At 43.5% G+C, this 17,255-nt stretch overlaps 1 protein-coding gene across 2 annotated transcripts; it reads left to right on the top strand.

Annotated features, from left to right (window-relative positions):
- Positions 1 to 3,577: 3,577 nt before the first annotated feature.
- Positions 3,578 to 16,531, top strand: LOC306762767 (uncharacterized protein). 2 transcript variants are annotated; one of them, XM_079249371.1, is made up of 5 exons: positions 3,578 to 3,809; positions 10,260 to 10,301; positions 12,639 to 12,766; positions 14,046 to 14,099; positions 16,330 to 16,531. In XM_079249371.1, the coding sequence occupies exons 1-4, from the start codon at positions 3,689 to 3,691 to the stop codon at positions 14,097 to 14,099; spliced, it is 345 nt and encodes a 114-aa protein (XP_079105497.1). In that variant the 5' UTR covers positions 3,578 to 3,688; the 3' UTR covers positions 16,330 to 16,531. The 2 variants fall into 2 exon arrangements, with proteins under 2 accessions (XP_079105497.1, XP_079105498.1); XM_079249372.1 differs by lacking the exon at positions 16,330 to 16,531 and having other exon boundaries at positions 14,046 to 14,143.
- The last annotated feature ends 724 nt before the right edge of the window (positions 16,532 to 17,255 follow it).

The raw sequence follows: 17,255 nt of genomic DNA, 5'->3' as shown, positions 1-17,255 counted from the left end.
CTTTCATCCACCGGGGTAAACCCCAACGTGCAGGCACCAAGCTGGGGGCTGATGAGAATGCCCAAACCTGCTCGGCGCCTCTCACCATGAGCAACTCCACAGTGGAAGAAGGTCCAGCCCCTCTCGAGGGTACTGGTTCCAGAGCCCAAGCCATGCGTCGAGGTGAGTCCAATTATATCTAGTCGGAACCGCTCAACCTCGCGCACAAGCTCAGGCTCCTTCCCCACCAGAGAGGTGACGTTCCACGTCCCTAGAGCCAGCTTCTGCAGCCGAGGATCGGACCGCCAGGGTCCCCGCCCCTTGCTGCCGCCCAGCTCACATTGCACCCGACCCCTACGGCTCCTCCCGCAGATGGTGAGCCCATGGAAGGTAGGGCCCATGTAACCCTTTTGGGCTAAACCTGGCCGAGCCCCACGGGTGAAGACCCAACCACCAGACACTCATTCTCGTGCCGCACCCCTAGGCCTGGCTCCAGAGGAGGGACCCGGTGACCCGCGTTCGGGCAAGGGAACACTTCTGCCAGTGGTCATCATCATCATGGGGGTTGCTGAGCTGCTCTTAGGCTGATCCCTCCCCTAGACACTTGCTTGCCATTGGTGACCCTACCAGGGACATCAAGCCCCCGACAATATAGCTGCTAGAACTTAAAAAACGTCACTAAAATTTCAAAATAAAAAAAACTCTATAAAACCAACAATTTCTGTCATCATGGATACCGAATGTAGAGAGTGCTAGGTGATTAAAATAAATTTTTATTGTGATTTTAATGAGATTTTAACCTATGTCTGTCTGATCAGTTATTTATTTTTAATACGCACTTGTGAGAGGTGGAAGAGTGAGTGTTTTTAGTATTTTTATTGAGTCACCGGACAATTTGAATTTCCCTTTTAGAGATGAATAAAGTCCTATCTATCTATCTATCTATCTATCTATCTATCTATCTATCTATCTATCTATCTATCTATCTATCTATCTATCTATCTATCTATCTATCTATCTATCTATCTATCTATCTATCTATCTATCTATCACACTGTAGAAAGCTCAGAAAACTAGAAATACCATCATAGAGCTCCTTTAATAGTTTTAGACGTCATAAAAGAGGAGATTCTAAAACTAGCTTTTTAGACACTTTTAGTTCAAGTCCACTAAAAATCTTATTAGTCCTAGGTTTGTTTTTTATAGGAGTTTTTTTGTCTGTTCATGACTTAAAAAACCACAGTACTTAGAAAAGGTTTTTTTTTTTCATTAAGTGTCCCCTTAACATATAGGTTTCGAGGAAAATGTTCAACTTTGCAGACTTCTATGTTTCTTTGGTTCCATTTGGGTGTTCTTTCTATGCATCGTTTCCATGTGGAATATAGCCTACAGTGCTACCTGCTAACTTACTACAAAAACTACAGTACTTGATTCACTTCAAACTAGCTAATGGAAACAAATCTCAGATAATCAGCATCAGTCACTGCTGTTATGAGGACAGCTCTCATTGCCACAAAAGCACATAATGTTGTTCCTCATCTTCTATCCATCTATCCTAGACAGAAATAAAGTAAAAAGCATCTAAAAATAGACCCGCACCAGCTACTGGCCAACCAGAGACATGGTGAATGTGTGTGTTTTGCTGAGTCACATTCAGGGTCCTGACAGAACAAAAACGAGGAGAAGGGCATCCAGTCCTGCTTTATCCTCTGTGCTCTAGAAATCTGCAGATTGTCGCCATGATGTGTTTCATGTTGGTTGAATGATTATACCAGCTTGAAAATTCCCTTAAACACTATATCTGGAAAAAGAGACTTTAAACCCTGTTTTTTGTTTTGCATACTCTGCAAGCACAATCCAAGTCCTCTTGGTACGCCTATCACGTAACTCAGACACATTCCATAGATGGGTAAACAAACCACATGTGACAAAGATTTTATGACTGGGTGGGTCCATGGCACATAGGTGACTTCAGTGACTGTTAAGGTGCTAATGAGTCGAGAGGTTAAAGGCCTTCAACTGTTCACCAATCAGAGCTGATATGTGAAACATCTTTAAAAGCAGAATACAAACCCATGTTTCCTGTTTAAAGCCCCTTCAACAATCAAATGTCCACCTGAATGACAGAATGGAACAATAATAAAGTTATTTGTTTGTCTTTCATCTTAAGCTCATAATCAACCATTAAAAACTGTCTGTGTTGCGTACATATTGTATTTTAAATAGGAATAAATTGTGTTTTTGTACAGTATTTAATTGGACCCATATTTACCTAATTATCTTTTTTTAAGTGCCTTGAGACTCATTTTGTCCTAAAGTGGCCTATAAACTTAATTTACATTCATTCCCGGGAATGCATTGGTATGGAGTTCTGATTGAGCCAAAGTTCTCCATCAACCCTCAGCAGCGACAATCAAGTTCAAAGGTGCAGCTATAAAAACTGCAGAAATTTCTCAGTCTCGGGAAGCTGCACGGCAGCAGCTCTAGAGGTGCACATGATAGATATCACTGTCATCAAACAACTCTGGTATGTAGAGTTTGATGGTAAAAAAAAGTTAAGGATTGCGTATAATTTCATTCATTCATGCATTTTCTAAACCGCTTAATCCAATTCAGGGAAGCTGGAGCCTATCCCAGCTGGCTTTGGGCGACAGGCAGGGTACACCCTGGACAGCTCGCCAGTCCATCGCAGGCGTCCAATTTCAACAAACTATTATTTTACTTTTACTTTTTTTATGTACTCAGCTTCAGCTAAGCAAAACATAAATTCTAACAAATGTAAAATTATGTTTGCATTCATAATACATCAATGCTTTGCTACGTAAAGTTACACAGAAATCAATAAAAAGGAATTGAACCATCTTAAAAAGCTAAGGCTGTGCGGTTGGCTGGGTCTAGAAAAAAGCTATCATAGCTTTATAAATGAGAAGGCTACTTAAAGTGTACTTTAACATTAAATCACACTGCTGGCTAACAATAATCCATTTATAGTTATGTAACAAAGCTAGCCAATACTAGTATTTATAAATATAAATGTCACTACATTATCCAGCCAATTCATTTTCAATTTTTACATTTAAATATGAGGATTGGATTATTCAATAAATAAATTTCAAACAAGCTAAACAGGTTGAACAAAGATGAAATAATGCTAACTATGCTAAAGATCGTGTTTCTAATTAACGCTGCAATTATTATGCAAATAATTGTATATTAATTGTATAATATACAATTATGAAAGTCATTATTTTTGCTGGCATAGTGCATTTATAAGGCTGCTCAATTCTTAATTTTTTATTTAGCTAATACTGTGTTTTTAAACCACTTTATGAAGCCAATAGCCGCCTAAACGGTGCCTTCTCGTTTGTAAAAAGAGGATTATAAATTTATATTTCACTTCCTGTGAGTCTTCCTCGTTAGAATTTATCTCTCAACACCACTTTGCTCAGTTTTGTTTGTGCTGCTAAACAACAAAGGTCCCAAGTTGCTTCTACAATGTTTCTCTCTTTCTCTTCATCCCTCACGTGCCCTCTCTCCACCCCTTCTCTCCTCATTCATTAGCAGGAAGAACAGATCGCTGGCAGAGAAAAGAGTAGACGCCAGAGGAGACGGAGCAAAGGGACAGTCAGAAGAGCAAAAAGAAAATAAGTGAACTAGAAAAAAAAGAGAAGACAACGAAAGACAAAGATAAGAAGGGATAAAAAGCATCATGGACGCTTTTAAGAAGGGATTCTCCATGGCAAAGGATGGAGTGGTGGCTGCTGCCGAGAAGACGAAGGCTGGAGTGGAGGAGGCTGCCACCAAGACCAAGGAGGGGGTCTTCTATGTTGGTGAGAGGATGGATGTTAAAGTCCAACTGATGAAAATAATCTGTTAGCAAAAAGTTCAACTTAAAGAAAACAGAGAGGATATAAAGATGTAGAAAGTATTCACAAGGATAGTTCATGACTAAGGAGTAAATGTAAATAAAGAGTCTAAATAGTTTGATTATCATCATGCACATCCAAGGAAAAAGACAGGATGGGTGGAGGGTGGGTGTAATTTGACACCATACAGTCAGAGAGTAGGGGAGAGAGAGAAAAGGGTGAGAGACAGATGACAGGAAATGGCCTAAAATAGTAAAAGAATGGAGTTGATAATTAGGAATGAATTATGATTACATCTATAAAGGGGGGAAGCTGGAATGTTTGGAAAGAAAACAAACGGATGAAAAAGCTTTTATTTGACTGATCCTGTCGTCCAGTTATATGAGATGAAAGATCAGGAAGGAAAGACAAGAAGATTTACAAGCTGAATGCAAAATTCTGGTGATTTAATAGGAAGAATGAGTGGGGAATGAAAGAAATTCAAAGGCAAATAGCTGAAGGATGGAGGTAGTAAAAACAAGAAGCTAGGATGAGATGCGGGAAGTAATCAGAGTATAAAGATTTATAGCAGTTATTGAGATTAAGGATGGATGGAAGGATGGAGAGACAAAAGGAGGTAAAGTAATGGATGAAAGGGTGAAAATTCAACCTGCACTCTGAGACGTAGCTCTGGAGGTGTAAAATGAACAATGGATGACACGAGGATGTGTGAAGTTTCATGTCTAAGTGGGATGAATGGAGGGAGGGACTGAAGGAGTGATGAGTGGAAGACAAAAAGCATGAGGAGAAACTGATTACGTGCGTAGACCAGTAAACTACAGCATTGCCTCAGATGAAAAATTTAAATCTGCCATTTTAGTTAAAAGCAAAGCATGTTGAGCATGCTGTCAAAAGCCTCGGCGGGGGTGCTTTTCATGGCGCAAGTCTGGCCTGAAGCAGTCACGATGCAGCTTCAGCCCCTGGAATAAACAGTTAAACTCCCCATGTTCTTCGACCTCTTCTACAATAGTATGCACCCATGATCCTCTTTTTCCCTTTTCTTTTCTTTGTTGCTTGCACTCATCAATATGTGTTTTTGCCATCTTTTAAATTAGTTTTAGAACATTTACAATTTATTTTCCATCATACTTGGTGTGCATAGACATAAAATTGTCAATATTTCACCTCCAAATTAATTGCAATTTCATTATGTTTATTAGCATTGAATATCTAGTTGTTACAGAGCAACAGCTGTTTTTGGTTTAGATTGTTACCCATGAGGTTCTTCAGGGCTCTGTTCTGGTTCTTTTCAAGTTCATATTCAATAAATCGCTTTAAGCAAACAGCAGCTACTGAACATGAACATCTCCTCGGATTCTTTTAATATTCACTCACTTCATGTTCCAAAGAAATGAACCTGACTGATGAAGATGATGTTACAACCTTCCTCTAAGAACAGCTGCTGGTTAAAGGGCTAAGAATGAATCTAATCAGATAAGCAGTGAGCTAAAAACCCTGATATAATCCTTCAAACGTCTAACTATATGCCGTCTAAATAGATAAGGATAACTATTATATGGCAGTTTTTATTAAAGAAATATGAAAATATCCTGCCTGAGAGATGAAGAGCAACACAAACATTTTTTACTGTTATAAAACTCACCTTTATTCTTTGCCAACAATTACAACCCACACAAAGGCTGTAAGCGATGTCACATGCTCTGAGCCTTTAGTTGTTTCCCCACCTGTCCCATCAGGTGCTGATAGATGCTGTGAATAGAGAGAACCACAGTTTACAGCACCACCTGAACCAAATGTGTAAAGAAAACAAAACAAAGCAGAAGTAATGAAGTCAACCAAACCATCTGTCAAAACCAGGGTCAAACAGCCATTTAGAGATTAAAGAACAGACTGAAGTGAAGCTACTATCAATCTTATAAACCAAACCAGGGACTAAAGAGAGTTCAATCTGAGAATCTCAGAACTGTGTTTTTTTACTTTGTAAATCATACAATATCTTCATCATCTTCATCTTCTGCCTCTTATCCGGGGTCGGGTCGCGGGGGCAGCAGTCTAAGCAGGGAAGCCCAGACTTCCCTCTCCCCAGCCACATTTGCCAACTCTGCGGGGGGATCCCGAGGCGTTCCCAGGCCAGCCGAGAGATATAATCCCTCCAGTGTGTCCTGGGTCTTCCCCGGGGTCTCCTCCCAGAGGGACGTGCCTGGAACACCTCACCAGGGAGGTCCAGGAGGCATCCTGACCAGATGCCCGAGCCACCTCAACTGGTTCCTCTCGATGCGGAGGAGCAGCGGCTCTACTCTGATCTCCTCCCGGATGACCGAGCTCCTCACCCTATCTCTAAGGGAGAGCCCGGCCACCCTGCGGAGGAAACCCATTTCAGCCACCTGTACACGAGATCTCTTTCTTTCGGTCACGACCCACAGCTCATGACCATAGGTGAGGGTAGGAACGTAGATCGACTGGTAAATCGAGAGCTTCACCTTCTGGCTCAGCTCCTTCTTCACCACGACAGACCGGCGCAGAGTCCGCATTACTGCAGACGCCGCACCGATCCGTCTGTCCATCTCACGCTCCATCCTTCCCTCACTCGTGAACAAGACCCCGAGATATTTAAACTCCTCCACTTGAGGCAGGACCTGACTCCCGACCTGGAGAGGACAATCCACCCTATTCCGGCTGAGGACCATGGTCTCAGATTTTGAGGTGCTGATTCTCATCCCGGCCGCTTCACACTCGGCCGCGAATCGCTCAAGTGAGAGCTGGAGATCACGACCAGATGAAGCCAACAGGACCACGTCATCTGCAAAAAGCAGGGACCCAATCCTGAGGCTTGGTGGTCGCCTCGGCTGCGCCTAGAAATTCTGTCCATATAAGTTATGAACAGAATCGGTGATAAAGGGCAGCCTTGGTGGAGTCCAACCCTCACCGGAAACTAATCCGACTTACTACCGGCAATGCGAACCAAGCTCTGACACTTGTCGTACAGGGACCGGACAGCTCGTACAAGGGGGTCCGGTACCCCATACTCCCAGAGTACCCCCAACAGGAGCCCCCCGAGGGACACGGTCGAACGCCTTCTCCAGGTCCACAAAGCACATGTAGACTGGTTGGGCAAACTCCCATGCCCCCTCCAGGACCCCAAAGATGGTATAGAGCTGGTCCACTGTTCCGCGACCAGGACGAAAACCACACTGCTCCTCCTCAATCCGGGATTCGACTATCCGGCGGACCCTCCTCTCCAGGACCCCTGAATAGACCTTACCAGGGAGGCTGAGGAGTGTGATTCCCCTGTAATTGGAACACACCCTCCGGTCCCCCTTCTTAAAAAGGGGGACCACCACCCCAGTCTGCCAGTCCAGCAGCACTGTCCCCGATGTCCACGCGATGCTGCAGAGGCGTGTCAGCCAGGACAGCCCCACAGCATCCAGAGCCTTAAGGAACTCCGGGCGGATCTCATCCACCCCCGGGGCCTTGCCGCCAAGGAGCTTTTTGACCACCTCAGCGACTTCAGCCCCAGAGATAGGAGAGTCCACCCCTGAGTCCACCAGCTCTGCTCCCTCATGGGAAGACGTGTTGGTAGGATTGAGGAGGTCTTCGAAGTATTCCTTCCACCGACCCACAACGTCCCGAGTTGAGGTCAGCAGCTCCCCATCTCCACTGTACACAGTATTGATGGAGCACTGCTTCCCCCTCCTGAGCCGCCGGATGGTGGACCAGAATCTCCTTGAAGCCGTCCGGAAGTCTTTCTCCATGGCTTCGCCGAACTCCTCCCATGCCCGAGTTTTTGCCTCGGCAACAGTCGAAGCCGCATGCCGCTTAGCCTGTCAGTACCCATCAGCTGCCTCCAGAGTCCCACAGGCCAAGAAGGCTCGATAGGACTCCTTCTTCAGCTTGATGGCATCCCTCACTGCTGGTGTCCACCAACGAGTCCTGGGATTACCGCCACGACAGGCACCAACGACCTTACAGCCACAGCTCCGGCCGGCCGCCTCAGCAATAGAGGCACGGAACACAGTCCATTCAGACTCAATGTCCCCCGCCTCACTCGGGACATGGTTGAAGCTCTGCTGAAGGTGGGAGTTGAAGCTCGCTCTGACGGGGGACTCAGCCAGACGTTCCCAGCAGACCCTCACAACACGTTTGGGCCTGCCAGATCTGACCGGCTTCCTCCCCCACCATCTGAGCCAACTCACCACCAGGTGGTGATCAGTTGAAGCTCCGCCCCCCTCTTCACCCGAATGTCCAAGGCATGTGGCCGCAGGTCCGACGACACGACTACAAAATCGATCATGGAACTGCGGCCCAGGGAATCCTGATGCCAGGTGTACATATGGACACTCTTATGTTGGAACATGAGTGTCTAATATCTATAATATCTAATCAATGTTTATGGCTTCTTGATTAAATACTGAAGAAAAGTGAGAAAATTCCCCATGCTGAGAAAGTTCTGGAACATATCTGCATTCTATGTGGATGCATTAAATGTGGCCAGATTCAAGGCTACCAAAGCACTTTTGGTTTTGAGAGGATCCAGCCAGTGCTTCCCCTAAACCTTATCCTAGTTGTAAGACCAACCTAGCTCAAAGAAGAGACACCTGGAGGCATTATCAAGTGTTTGGCCTTGAATGCTCTGAAACCTTCACCTTCAGTCAAGAAGGGTGAAAATCAGCAGACCAACTCTCCTGCCCTCTTGACACAGTCTGGAATTGGAAACGGGGGTGACTAGATTAGAGGCTTCTCTTTTCCTACCGAAATTGCAGTGAGCGAATTGCACCTACAGCGAGACCTTGTCATTTGGTCTAAACCTTGTCTTCACCATTGAGCTGACAGCCCCTTGGGAGAAGCAGTCACTGGCTGAAGAGGACAGAAGTCATTCGAGCCTCTTGTCACATGAGGGTGTATTGTAATGAAAGGACAGAACACCTACCCATCTAAACCACCTCATCCCACCAAATGTGACATCTCCAACTTGTCATGTGTGGAATGTGATGCATAACCCAAATACAGGCTAAAGATGGCTGGAGGTACATGGCATGCAGGAAATTATGTTTAAATCAGCAGAAGGATGACAGGAATGATTATAATTAACTGGCAACGGTGAACTGAAACCCAGTGGCATATATAAACAGAAGAACACCAAGTAGACACAGGCAGAGAGAATGAGAAAAAGGAAACCAGGTGAACTAATGAACAGGAAGTGGGAAGTAATAAGGAAAGCACAAGGGAGGCAGACTACACAATAAAACAGGAAACCAGAACTAAAAATGACAAAAACACACAAACCCACAGCAGAACATCAAAACAGTGACACAACCTAGCCAACATGCTGAAACATCAGGGATTAGTCCTAACATCCTTTAGATCTCTGGTACTTTGTTTTAGTCTTGATAGTGTTTGGAATCCATCTTTTATATCTGTGTTGCTAATGATAGGTGGATGACTTTGCTATGTTGTTAGTGGTTGAAATTTCTCTCATGCTGCTGCTGTCTGGGCTATGAAACTCATGAAAAGATAGGAAAAAGAGATTTTAATCTTAGTGAGTACATTTTCCTTGTTAACTAAAAGTTAAATGAAATATGCATCAAAACGATCCATCATCTGTCTGATCAGCATCTCTTACAGACTTCTGACATTTGCTCGAGGTCAGAACAAGACTATTTACAGGAAGAATAAAAAAAATTATGAAGAGGTCAAGAAAGGAGAATAAGCCCACAGCCTCATCAAAAATGCATCATATCTGTGAAGGCTTCCGGCCTGAAATTGATTTCCTGAGCAGTAGACTTCCAGCTCTCAACTCAGTTCCTGGCTGCAGCCTGGAAATGGGTGGGTGGTCACAGAGTCTCTGAGCTTCAGAGTGATTCAGCTGACGGTGAATCACAGACTCACCCAGACAAAGAGTCTATTCTGTCTGGACCATCACATGTCACGCCAACACGATGCCCACAGAGTCTTGATCTGGACGGAACAAGAGGAGGAGGCTGAAGCTTCTGATGTCCAGAAAACAGGAATTAAGCAAGTCTTTCTGATCCCACATATAACCTGGTGTATGGGGTTCAGGCCAGGCTTTGTGCCAGCAGTTGAACCTCACTTAAATCAATAATTCAGAGCTGAGTATGCAAGCAAGTTTATCTTTCACAATGAACCCTGATGTCTTTATTTAAACGGAAATGCAGCTTTTTAGTCAGTTTGTTCAACATTTAGTCAGTTTGTTTTACATTTTTTCTGCTTGAGGCTCCAGCTTCCCCGCGACCCTTCATTGGATTAAGTGGTTATTATAATGAGTGAATGAATGAATGAATCTATTTGTGTGTGTGTGTGTCTTTTGTTTTTGTTGTTTTAATTTTGGGTTTAAAGCACAGTTTCCAATTTTATTCTGGAGACTGATTCATGCCAGATTTGTTGATTTTTTTTCAGGAAACAAGACAATGGAGGGAGTGGTGACCAGTGTCAACACAGGTAAACAAAAAGCTAATACCCAAGTGGAGGACATACACTGTGTGCTGCCAAGTTCTTTTATTGTTTTTATTATTTATTTATTTATTTCTTAAGTTTGTTTCTAAAAGTTTATCTGCTTCAACATCTAGTTCTTAGTTCTTGGTTATTAGTGACTGAGATCTCCATCAGATGCACCTTCTAGTACTGGCTTGAACCCCTTTTTCCCTTCAGAACAGCCTTTAAGATACAATACGCAACTTTCTGACCTTAACACTCCACGTTCAGAACTTCTTCGGTCACAACATGACATCCATCATGAACATTTCTCAAGCTGCTGCTGCCCAGCAGGGTTCCAAGTTTGAGAAACCACAATGCAGAACTTTTACATCCGTTGCAGCCAAGTTTTGCTTCACACTAGAAAACACACTGGCTGTTTTGAATGTGCACCATCGCTGATTCAGCAAAGAAATGCAAGATTAAAAGAAAGCAAGGGACAAAACCAGAGTCATCATAAGATTGTCTTTCGCTGGCTGCAGTGAGCTAACAGGTCAGGTAGGATATAAGATGGGTGCCCGTACATCTGTCGATAGAGGGCAGATGACGGGGAAATTGGCAAAAGTTCTTGTCAACAGTTTTTGTTTCTGTTTTATTTTGTAGTTTCCGGCATTGTGTTTTCCTGCTCGTTGGTACACCGAGGCTGTGTCTCAATTCAGGGTCTGCACACCTCCTAGTGCGCACACTACATAGGCTACGAATTGTTTTACATCCTCTGCACACAACAGGTGTTTCTCCATTCAGGATCTGCACGCTTCCAAGTGGGGATTTGTCGGCTGCATGTGTCATAGTGGCGCACCAAGTGCTGTCTCAATTCAGAGGCTCCTTCCAGTCCACCCTTCGTTTGGCTCCAGATTATCTTAAAACGAAGGACACAAGAGATGTACCCTATCCTCTCCAATCCCAGAATTCACTGCGCTCCTGATAGAAAAGAAAGAGCAGCAGAGCGCCGGTGTCGGTACCACACCAGCCAGACCGTTTCTTTATTTATTTTTATGTGTAAACACACACATATTTGTCCCAGCAGACGAGCTGGGAGGACATTGTGTCCAATAACCACAATGGATTTCATTCCAGTCGTCCTCAGACGTCTTCGTCTCCTTTCATTAAAGAATAGGCTGAATTTATTCCAGTCACTCAGATAACTGGAGACTGGAAAAAGGAACAATAATTAAACATGTGCTAAATTACAATCCAGTGATAAAAGACACTGTCATTTAACGAGTTAAAGAAAAAACAAACAAATCATTCCATTTTTCTGAAATACCTGCCAACAGGTTCAGAAGTCTGACTGGGAGGAACAGAAAACACCTGACTGGAGCAGAAACATTAAAGGATTTTTAAAATAAAAATACTAGTTTATGAGTGATGTAACATGTTATTTAATCAAAATTATCCTTTGCTTTTTAAGAAAATCTTTCTTTTATACCAGCAATAGATAATAATGTAATTATTTTCATAAAACTTGTATTTACTATGACTTTAGTCAGTTTCATCTTATTTCCCAGGCAGCAGTTTTTCTCTTTCTTTAATGGGAGGGTATGAATACATATGAGGACGACTGTATATGTGTCTAACAAGGATTATTTTCCACTGAAGTTAACGTCAGCTTGACAGGATGAGCTGTCAGCCAGAGGATGTTTGTAATTTAATCACAAACAAAAATGAAAGTTTCATTTCAGCTCATTCATTCCACCTGTGTCTTGTTGAGCTCTCTGTATACTACTTGGTTTTAGTTCCCCTTTGCCAGTGCATTGTTTAGTTCTTCCCACTGCAGTTGTCTTTGGAGTCATTCCTGTGATTGACTCTCTGTGAATTGAACATTCTTACCTGCATCCCACATGCCTCCTGCTTTGTCTAACGTGCATTTTGGTCCAAATCTCCACCACACTGCAACATTCCTGTTGTTTTTCTATCACTTCCAACCAGTCTGTCCATTCTCCTCCAACCTCTGACATCAACAAGCCATTCTGGGCCAGACCACTGCTGTTCGCTGGATATTTTCTCTTCTCCAGACCTTTTCTGGAAACCTTAGAAATGGTTGTGTGTAAAGATCCCAGTAAATATATTTAAACCAACCACCATCTTATGTTCAGAGTCACTTAAATCTCCTTTGATCCTCATCCTGATGCTCACTTTGAACTTCTGCAAGCCATGTGTCTTCATGCTTCCATGTGATTGGCTGGCTAGATATTTGTGTCAACAGGAAGCTGAACAGCTGGAGCTATTAAAAGTAACAACACAGTTGTGAAATAAGGAGAAAAAACTCTTGTGATGTCATATGAAATATTTTTTGTTTTTCAGTTGCTCAGAAGTCGACTGAACAGGCAAATGTTGTTGCCGACACTGCAGTTTCTGGGGCCAATGAAGTTGCCCAGGCAACAGTGGAGGGAGTGGAGAATGCAGTGCTGGCCAGTGGATTGGTTAGCGGGGTGAGTGATGTCACACAGTATGAGTGCAGTTTTATATATATCTATATCTATATCTATATATGAAAAAAAAAAAAAAACTCTCTCACCCACCCCTCCCATCTCCCAGGGTAGAGCGGGTGACTGTTCATTTCTCAAGCTCGGGTTCTCTAACAGAGTCTTGGGAACTTGAGGGTCCTACGCAGTATCTCAGCTGTTCCTAGGACTGATCTTTTCTGGACGGAGATGTCTGATGTTTCTCCAGGTATCTGTTGGAGACACTTCTCCAGTGTGGGGGACACGGCCCCCAGTGCTCCCATCACTATGGGTACTACTGTTGCTTCCACCCTCCAGGCCTTCTCCAGGTCTTCCTTGAGGCCTTGGTACTTGTCCAGTTTCTCCTTTCTCCTGATATTTCCATCATTGGGGATGGATCCATCGATCACTACGGCTTTCCTCTGCTGCTTATCCATGATCACTATGTCCGCTTGGTTGGCCACCACCATTTTATCTGTCTGGATCTGGAAGTCCCAAAGGACCTTAGTCCTCTCCTTCTCCACCACCTTGGGGGGAGTTTCCCACTGGGACTGAGGGGTCTCCAGTCCATATTCTGCACAGATGTTCCTATACTTGGTTATGGCGCTCCATGTATTCTTTGCCTGCCAGTATCTTCCACCCTGCTGTGAGGTGCTGGATTGTCCTGTCCTGACAGAATTTCTAGGTGCAGCCGAGGTGTGAGAGGATCTGGTTTGGTGGCCTGAGGATTGGGTCTCTGCTTTTTGCGGATGGCGAGGTCCTGTTGGTTTCATCTGTCCGTGATCTACAGCTCTCACATCTTCTACCGCTTATTCGGGTTCCTCCCAGTGAACGTGCCCGGAACACCAGGAAGGCATCAAGGAGGCATCTTGACCAGCTGCTTCACACTAAGCTGCGAATCACTGAAGCGAGAGCTGGATATCACGACCAGATGAAGCCAACAGGACCACATCATCCGCACAAAGCAGAGACCCAATCCTGAGGCCACCAAGCCAGATCCTTTCACACCTCGGCTGCACCTAGAAATTCTGTCCATATAAGTTATGAACAGAATCGGTGATAAAGGGCAGCCTTGGCGGAGTCCAGACATCATTGGAAACAAGTCCAACTCAATGCCAGCAAAGCGGACCGAGCTCTGACACCTGTCGTACAGGGACCCCTGAATAGACCTTACCAGGGAGGCTGAGGAGTGTGATTCCCCTGTTGTTATTATGATGATCATGATAATGATGATGATGATTTGAGCTCTTTTCTCTTTCCTCTGCAGACTGACTTACCAAAAACTCAAGCAGGAGAACAGAGTGAACAATCTGCACAATAGGTGAGAAGCTACAGAAATACATTTATGAGTGATGGAATCAGCTGTATTTATGTTCTCAAGGTTAACAAAGGGTTACCCTCTCAATCCTCAAATGCCACTTCCCCAACCCCATGTCCTCCTACTAATTTAACACGCCGGTTAAACACATGTATACATGTCTAAACACATGTCTAATAAACAAAAACAACTATACCATCTGTCACCACCTTCAGTCATTAATTCAGAAAACAATCCAACCCAAAGTGCCTCACAGAGCAAAACTTAAGGGACACAAAAATTAAACCAGTTTAAATAAAACTGTTTGAAATCATACAGATTTGAAAATGTGATTAAAAAGTAAGTCGCAAATAAATAAGGACAGTTAACGCCTTCGCGTCGTCTATTAATTTCTGATAATGGTCACTTCGGAGGACATTATCCCACTTATACCATGGTCACTCGCGAAGGAAATTATATAAGATCAATTAATGATGTTGATTTTACTGTTAAAATCATGTTTTTCACAAGGAGCAGCTGAGCAGACTATTTAACGTCTCTTGTTGTGGCGTTGCCAAGGTAACAGGCTTTGGCAGCGCCTGCAGCTCGTTTGGCAGCAGATACTATTACAACAAATCACCGATGATGATGAAATATGACAGCGTTGCAGGATGTGTGTGACTGTGTGGTCCAGGGATCTCAGTGTGTATAATTGTGAGCAAGTGTATGCGCACGGCGAGCCGTCAGGTGGTCGAGCCTGAAAGGTAAGTGTTGAATGGAAGTGCCGTTCCCCTCCTCTTAACAGATTCCAATGAAAATATGGTGATTATCTGCCTGAAAATGCATATTTTTTCACGATATCAAGGAAATCAGGGAGGACGTGCGATGGTTTGTTTCTATAACAACATAAGAAAAATTTGGCTGTGGATAAAACTACATGCAGCATGAACCTTTGTAAACCTGGGGTAGGTAATCTTGCTTAAAGACGTTTTTTTTTTTTCTTTTACTCTGGGTGAAGCGGTTCCTCGTCCTGATAGTAGTCTATACATTCTGTAATCATGAACAATAAGAAATATAGTTAGACCCCTCAGTTTACTGTAAATCTGTAAAAACTCTGACCAATCCAAACGTTCCGACCCAAATGGAGTTGTTCATTTCTTATATCTCATAAGCTTCTTCTCCCGGCTCCCCTCCTCCCCCTCCAGCAGCGCATACCTGATAGCCACACCCTGCATATAAACAGCATGTTAGGATGAAAATACAAAGTAGTGAAGAAGAAACTCGGAAGGCAAACATGGCTGAGAAAATGCAGGAAGGATTTCCCGACCCGGCTCGGTTTATTTGTCTCCTCCTGCTAAACAGCCGAGAAAGAGAAAATCGTTGGTGGGAAAAGCTGCGAAGTAGAAAAACACTTAGAGCGTAAACCTTTAAAAACTTCCTGGATCCAAACGGTGATCCGGATCACCACCAAAATTAAAGGTGTTCTTCCTTTTCACATTTCCAACAACTCCTGAAAATTAATTAAAATCCGTCCATAACTTTTGAGTTATCTTGAACACAAACAGATAAACAGCAGTAAAAACATAACCTGCTTGGCGGAGGTAAGAAAACAGCCTTGGATCATGTAAGGAGCAAAACCAGAGGGGGAGGAGGTAAGACATGGTGCCACTTTCTTGCTAGCTCCCCAACCTTACCTACCCCAGCTTTAAGTCATAAATATTGTTCCTGCAATTTTTTTGTGTGTATCCAATAATTTTATTGTAGTTTTTAGAAGATGGCTGCGAAACTAGCGTAGCCGCTGGAGCATTGATGCAGATAAACACACGCATGGTCCGCTTCACCGCTGCAGGGTGACGGTCAGAGTCGCTCTGTACCGAGTCTGCAGTTACGGATTTCAACTAACGATCTCGGTAGGACATCGAAATAATACAGCATTGAGATGGGGAGGGATTTGAGACTTTTCCTTTCTTCCTTTTCTACTCTGGTAATTTTTCATCCGATCCACATATTTTTCCTGCTCTCTGTTCTGCCGTTTGTCACTAACATTTCTGTTGCTGCGGTTACCAACTGGCGTTTGAGCCGGTGCAATGCCTTCGAACTATTAGACGGGATTTTTCTTTTTTTTTTTTTTTTTTTTTAAAGGTGTCCGATCTCACTTTTTAACCGACACCCAGCAGCCAATCAGAATTGAGTATTCACCCAGACAGGTACAAAAATGAATGTTTCTTTTTTTCTGTTTTGTTTTCTGCACCAGATTGTGATCATGCTGCTGCCACAGAGAAGAAGCTGCTCAGAGATCCTTCGTATGCGCCAATTAACCTCAATATAAACCCTCATGCCGTTGCCATGGTTACAGAGCCTCCATCTATCACACTGTAACTGTTAGATTGTGCATCCACTCTGTAAGTCGATTGGCCGGTGTGGAGCCACACCCTTATGTTGTCAATTTAAGACCACGCCCCCTTTCAGATGCATGTGGCTTTACAGGACATGGTTGGTGATCATCATTAACTTAAAATAAAAGCAAGTGAAAACACCTGTAGACCTTTGCCCCGTTTCTACTTATCTTCTACTCTGAGCTCATTCAGATTTCTTTAGATCTTCACGCAAAGAAAAAAGTTTTACCACTGCAGACATAAAGATCACACTCATCCAGTCCCCAAAATGGAAACTGCATAGAAAATAATGAAACAAAGACTTGCTGGTTTTTGGGTCAGTTTTGAATCAGGATTGAGAACATTTATTTTGAACAGAATCAGTGTGTGAAATTCAGGTACTACTTTCTAATTCAGAGTCCTATGATTCAATCTGGGGGCTACTTTTGGTGGACATCTACATGCTCCCACTGGTACAGTTCATAAATAATTTTAGTTACCACAGCTACCACACCCAGATTTATATTACAATGTCACCAGGAGGAGGGGGGTAAATTTTTTTCGAACTCATCTGTTTAGAAATAATTTCATCTCGAAATTTGGCATAATTCAGGGGGTGTCCTTTTGATTGACAGGTACCTGATATCCCGCTTCAAGAAGGGGGAAATGTAGAACTGCAGTTTTAGCCAGTTAACAGCGTGATTTAGCTTTAACCCGCTTACACCCCCCCCCCCCCATTAGCTGGTTAGCTCCTGGTAAGCGCAGATTTAAATAGTTCTTAGCTACAGGCAGGTCAGAGTTCACT

Source organism: Telmatherina bonti, assembly GCF_933228915.1.
Source record: "Telmatherina bonti genome assembly, chromosome: 11".
Taxonomy (NCBI): domain Eukaryota; kingdom Metazoa; phylum Chordata; class Actinopteri; order Atheriniformes; family Telmatherinidae; genus Telmatherina; species Telmatherina bonti.
This window is presented reverse-complemented; position numbering and strand designations above follow the sequence as displayed.